Source organism: Austrofundulus limnaeus, unplaced genomic scaffold, assembly GCF_001266775.1.
Source record: "Austrofundulus limnaeus strain Quisiro unplaced genomic scaffold, Austrofundulus_limnaeus-1.0 Scaffold0, whole genome shotgun sequence".
Classification (NCBI taxonomy): Eukaryota; Metazoa; Chordata; class Actinopteri; order Cyprinodontiformes; family Rivulidae; genus Austrofundulus; species Austrofundulus limnaeus.
The window spans coordinates 9,286,247-9,292,956 of record NW_013952402.1 but is presented as its reverse complement, the minus strand read 5'-3'; the positions used below and the strand labels follow the sequence as shown (position 1 = coordinate 9,292,956).

Here is a 6,710-nt window from a genome sequence, read left to right as displayed (position 1 = left end):
ACACAGGAGCTCCTGGGATTCCAGGTACCTCAAGAGGTAAAATGTTCATAACTCTCACCTTAAATATTCTTATTGTTTGTAGAACAAATGTGGGTTTTTTTCTGTAAATCATGAATGGTTCATAGTCATTTTAAAGAACCAGTTGATTTCCAACAGGATCTAAATACCATATTTATCATTTTCAGGCTCAGTTTCAGTCACCGCAGGCCCCCCAGGCCCTCCAGGTCCCCCTGGCCCAACTGGCCCCACTGGCCCCGCTGGTTCTTTCGCTTCCTCTAGTGAGATGCGGCAGTACATCAGTGACTATCTGAGTAAGCATCTTTCTGAATAGACGTTACAGGTTATTAAAAGAGCAGCGCAGTTGATTAATTAGCTCTTTTTTTTCTCCACAGGTAGATACAGACTTAGTGGTATGCAAGGTCCTCCAGGCCCACCTGGGCCTCCAGGACTCCCTGGAACCTTCTCAGGGTCAATGGAGGACATCTCTGCTCGTGTCGTTGCATACATTCAACGTGAGTTTTTTTTATTAAATGACTGATAATTACTCACTTATGACTTAGAATGAGTGAGATAGAACAGCTTTTAACTGTATTTTGTGTATCTAGGATCTGATTCAGGCCTGAGAATTGGTGTTCAGGGCCCTCCAGGACCACCTGGCCCTGCCTCTGGATCCCTGACGGTCAGTGCTCTCATCGCCATGCTTCAGAGTGAGTACAGTCTATGCCCAAGCAGCCTCAGWTTCAGATTAACCCTCTGTGTCTGTCACTGTAACTCAAAAGTGCTTTTTCTAGAACATGCACACAACTAAACCGTCTACCTCTGCTGTTCTAGGAGAAGATGTGAGAAGATATTTGGCTGGACCACCAGGGCCACAAGGGCCCCCGGGACCAGCAGGAGGACTGTCGGGCACTTACAGAATAGAGGAGATAGCCACATACATCTTTAACATCATGAACGGTGAGATCAGTTTGCAAAGGAAAACTCTGACCCTGGAAATGGTACCAGCCAATCAGCTGATTGTGATTTTCAGAGAGGGGCATTGCTAGAGGTCCACCAGGGCCACGAGGTCTTCCTGGGCCTCCTGGAGCTCCAGGTGCAGGGTTCACAACTGCTACGATTGACTACTCTGCCCTGATCAAAAGTAAGATGCACTTTCAATTTTAATCCATCAAAAAAATACAAGCTGGAGAAGATCAAAGTATACAAAAAGTCACTCACTGGTCACTTTCTTTGTACCACTTAGATTCAGACTTCCGTTCGTGGATCACTTCTGCTGTACAACAAGGTCCTCCTGGTTCTCCAGGTGTTCCAGGGCTACCTGGCCCTCCTGGTCCTCAGGGGCCTCCAGGATTCTCCACTGCCACTGTGTTTGGGTCAGGAGGTCGTGGCTACAGCCTGGAGGATATTCAGCGTTACCTGCAGGGTGAGTCTGAGAGGAACAAAGGCAGAATACATGTCCAAGAAATTTACTGCACAGTTTCTGTTTATCCATGTTACCTTTAAAGCTGCAGTAGGTAACTTTTATAAAAGTGTATTTTTTACATATTTGTCACCATGTCCTGACAGTAGAATATGAGAATATGAGATGGATAATCAGGGAAAAAATAAAGTTCCCACAGCTCCTCCCATTGGACCTACTTCCATTGGCAGAAATGAACTGCTCCCGGTCAGAAACAGCCTATCAGAGACCGGAGGAATGTCTCACCAGTGTCAGTCTCGCTCGAGTACGTGCTCCTCAATCCCGTCCCCCGACCCAGCACGTACACTTTTTCAAGCTCAATATTGTCAGTGTGGCAGAAAAAAAAACCTCCGTTAAAGGAAAACTGCCTGCAGAGAGCAAGGGGGAGGGACTTGTAAGGTGTTCTTATTCAAATTTTCAGGCTAAGTCCACAGCTTTCTCAGAGCCCCCTACTGAACCTTTGACATGTGGAGAAAATTTCTGCAGAAACAGGAAATAAAGTAGAGGAGTAAATTTGCCCTGTCATTTTTTTTATTTGCCACTAACTTATAAGTCTCATCATTTTGCTTTGCACTCTCTCAGCTTCAGGATACAGAGGTCAACCGGGCCTTCCTGGTCCTCCGGGTCCTCCTGGTCCACAGGGTCCACCAGGCACCGTCACTGGTTCAGTTTCCTACAGTGGGAACTTCCCTCGAGAGAGCATTCATACCGAAATTCAGCAGTATCTGACTAGTAAGCTTCAAACAGCCCACACACAAACAGAATGTGCTTTTGGACCAACATGACTGAAGCAGAGACGCTTGACCTTGATGCGTACAGCAACTCCACGACACGAACACAAATATCCATCAGCGGACAAAGAAAAATTACAGAAGCGAGACAGAGCCTCATTTTTAACTTGGGTCAACTGTAACCCTCAGGTGACAGCGTTCGACGGTCTATTATCGGCCCTCCGGGACCTCCAGGTCCAATGGGTCAGAAGGGGGAACGTGGAGAGCCTGGTTACTCCCAGAGCTACATACAGAGCCAAAGTTACACACATGGCGGCTCCCAATACAGCGCTCAGCGCAGAGAGACTGATGTCAGTAAGCACACAGAGACCATGGACTACTCCAACGTTGCCATGAAAGTCACAGACTACATCAAGAGTGAGTGGAATATGGCTTCAAAATGTTGAGGTTGTTTTGATGTTAATCACCAAATTAGTTATTTTATTCCATTGGAAGTTAACTGTGCTGGAGAGCAACATATTTGATTCAAACTGATGTGTTCTGCTAATCGTCTTGCAGATCAAGGTCTGCTGCAGCAGTATCTTTCAGAGGGACCATGGAGGACAAGTGTCAGAGCAATTCAAGGCCCCCCTGGTCCACCCGGCCCTCCCGGACCACCTGGTTACAGTCGCGTGATCGGAACCTATGGAAATATCACAGCTGACCTTATGGACTTCTTCAGGAGTGAGGATACAGACTTATAAAGATCTACACGAAACTTCTCTAAAACTATTAGCTGATCATCTATCCATGCATTTGCTCTTGCACAGCTTACGGCACCATCCCCGGACCTCCAGGAAATCCAGGACCAAAAGGAGACAGAGGGTACCCAGGGCCTAAAGGAGACAAGGGTACATTTCAACAGGACTGATGCAGCACTGCACATTTACAGAAGTATGGTGGAATTCTCACTGATTGTGTCTTTTGATTACAGGGGATCCTGGACCTCCAGGTTTACCTGGAATACCAGGATCGTACACGGTCCAGATTCCACACAGAGTGCAGAAGAGAGAAGCAGGTAATCTTGCTCAAATTAATCAAACCAATTAAAAATATATTAATAAAGATTGTGTCCAAATTCAGGGGCTACATCCTTCAAAGGCTGAATTTGAAGGCCGATTATGTCACAGCTATGTGCCAAAGGCTATTCAAATTCAAAGGCTCCTTTACTTGCGGCCCACAAATGCGTCATCCTTTTCCCCAATTTGAAGGGCATCTCATTGTAATCTTCTTAGCCCGCCCTATTACAAGATGCATTGCGGGCCAAGTGGGAGATTATTTTGCTCTTAATGGTAGACGAAACGAGAGACAGGAGTACAGTTTTAAATAAAAATCTTTCTTGGCAAACAAATCTTATACTATTGGATAGTCTGTGTTTTCTTTTAAATGAAACCATGTGTTTTAAAAATGCATCTGTTGTTTAAAGAGTACACAAGTGGTACCCATGAAAAACTTTCTTGCCATTGCCATACAGCTTATTCTGCTATAGATTCCTGCTTGTAGTTTATTGGATTGGGTGATTAAAGTCTTAAGAACCAAGCCATATTGGTAATTGATTCAGAGGCCTCAGTAGCATGTGGAAGAACAATACACAGTCACAGCATTGCACCTCTTCCTCATGCTACTCATCAGCATTGGTCACACACGGCTGTAAAATGGAATTCCATTCTTCAACCAGCATTTGTTATAAATCAGCCATTGTGGTTGTGTTGGTCACTCTGGAACAAACAGCACACTCCAGCTGATCACAGGTGTTCAGTGGAAGCGTTGTCATTTTGGAGGATAGAGTTCAGTCCCAGAGTGTGAAGACATGGGATTGCCACTGGTTACAGAATCTCATCTCGTGGGACACCAACTTCATGGTCTGTCACTCTAAACCAGGGGTGGGCAATCATGGTCCTCGAGGGCCGCAGCCCTATGTATTTACATTTTCCCCTGCTCCAACACACCTGATTCAGTCACTGAACTACCTCTTCCAAGTTCTGCAGTACGGAGGACCGAAACTGACGTAATTAGAAATAAAAGCAGAAATAGATAAATGAACTTTTAAATAAAAAAATTTAAAATGCACCAAATAAATTAAAGAGGACAACTTTACCTCACGTTTTATAATTTAATTTAACTTCATATTTATTTTTCCAGATTAGTTCCAATAAATTATATATTTGAACACATAATTCAAATTTTAATGTTTTTTAAATATATATATTTTACAAAGTTTTTCCTTTTACTTGTACATGCATTTGTGTCTCTTGAATGCTTAAATTGAATTATTTTTATAATTTTATCCAACAAGTTTTTTTTATTTCTGTAATCCATGCTTGTACTGTCACAGTTTAAAGTTTAGTTAAAAATAAATGCACAGGTAATGAGTTCCTCCTTGCCTTTGTTTTAAACTAAACTTTAAACTTTTAGCTAAACTGAGGCAACACAAACATGCAACACATAGAAATAAAAAGACTTGTTGGATAAAAATAAAATAATTAAATATAAATATTTAAGACACAAATGCATGTACAATTAATATATATTTAAAAGACAGTAAAATTTAAATTATGTGTTCAAATATATAGACTAATTTATTAGAACTAATCTGGTAAAATAAATATGAAAGTCAATTAAAATATAAAACAGGAGATAAAGTTCTCCTTTTTTAATTTAGTTGGTGCATTTTAAGTGTATTTATTTAGAGGTTCATATAATTCTGCTTTTATTTTTAATTATGTCAGTTTTGGTCCTCGTACTGCAAAAGCCTGATAATCATCTATTCATTCATATCAGGTGTGTTGGAGCAGAGAAACAAGTAAAACATGCAGGGCTGCGGCCCTCCAGGACCAGGATTGCCCATGCCTGCTCTAAACAATCCTGAGAYTTGGTTTTGCAGAACACCAACCTGAAGTTGCCTTTTAGCCTGAGCCCTAAGCAAATGAGTCAAATGCAATATGCTTGGAACAAACACCAACTAACCATTGTTGCAGGGTTCATGCTCACAGGTGCTGACAATCAGGCAAGGCCAATCTGGCACTCTAGGCAAGATTTCAGGTGATGCATCTTGTGCAGTTTTCTAAATCTCCCTGCCAATTTCCAAAGATTTCCATATCAAATTGTATAGTTTTGTCTTTAATATTATTTTGTTCATTTTTAGAAACCAAGTTGTCCAATTGAAACAGTTAACAATATAACTCATTTGATACAGAATACCAGAAGTCTACCTCATACCTGCCAACATCTGCTGACAGCAATGAGGCACACCTGCTCGCGTTAACGAGCAGCTGTGAACTGAGGCAGTTCAAGAGGGGATCTAGTTCTACCCCCCCCCCCCCCCCAGCTGAACCAGCTATACTCTGATAAAAAGTTATAAAATATATTTTTGTCCCCCATTTGTGGCACACCCTAGGTGGATGGTGCCCTTAGCCTTTGCCTATACTGCCCATGCCATGGGCCAGCCCTGCAATCAGGTGCTTGATTGTCAGCACCTGGGGTATCAGAAGCTCAACAGTAAAATATGTTGCTTGGCATTGGCAGAGATTTGGCAAGTTTTTCCACTTAATTCTGCTGCTTAACCCCCCCAAAAAGTGTTTTCCTAACAAAACTGGCATCATTTAAAGGAACAAATGTTCCCTTTTTGTTTTGTGTTTGTATTACTAAACTCATCACATTGCTGCACTGTTCTGTTCATACTCTGCAGATAATAAAGTGGGTCGTCATAAGCGGCATCGTCGCCAAGCCACCGGTGGATGAAGGGYGTACTACTGGATCTGGTCATTTTATTTCAGCTTTACTCATTTTGACTGTTGTTAAACCGTACCAAACAGATCAGATGTGCTCTATCTTTTCTGCATTTTTAAACAAGAAACACTAGTTTAACATAAAAATGCATTTATTCTAGAGGTATTGGCTTGTGTTTCAGTGACAGACTTCCAACTGTTTCACATATGGGTGTATAATGTTTACTTTGCTTAGTTAGAAGCTTGCGTTCACTTTATCAGGGGCAGCTTTATTGGACAGAATATACAGCATCAACCAATAAGTAGCAGTTGCTTTTGGATTTTAATTGCATCTTTTTTAACCATTTGTTATTGTTTTTTATATTTGCTGAGATTTGAGAGTTAGACTGTAATTTAGGACTATATGACTTAAGTATCCATCATGCATTCATCCCATAGGACAAAATAGTTTACTTAAAAAAAACATATTTGAACTTGACTCAGTCTCAGTCAGAGTGAAGGTCATTTTAGAAGGTTCATTTTAAGGTTTACTTGAAAGGTTGTTGGTAAAGACTGGTTACGTGTGTATGATAGAGACAATGACTCAGATGATCAGTGAGACGTGGCTGATTCAATTGTATATTTTTGTTAAAGAGCACTGAATTTGATATGTTTGTTTACCTTTTTGAGTTTAGGAGTGATTAAATTATAAACGCGAGCTTTTGATCAATATATTTGAAAGACAAAAATAAATTTATTTTTGGACTTGTGACT

The 6,710-nt window shown here is 41.4% G+C and overlaps 1 protein-coding gene across 1 annotated transcript; it reads left to right on the top strand.

Annotated features, from left to right (window-relative positions):
* On the top strand, nt 1-6,708 carry col17a1b (collagen, type XVII, alpha 1b; the record flags this gene model as incomplete). The annotated part of the gene is given in 13 exon segments (XM_014002243.1): nt 1-36; nt 186-311; nt 393-512; nt 606-707; nt 832-957; nt 1,031-1,141; nt 1,244-1,423; nt 2,042-2,191; nt 2,380-2,607; nt 2,749-2,913; nt 3,000-3,080; nt 3,164-3,247; nt 5,918-6,708. Coding segments are annotated over 13 exon segments (1,562 nt in total), but the record flags the coding sequence as incomplete, so codon positions are not given.
* Between the last annotated feature and the right edge of the window lie 2 nt (nt 6,709-6,710).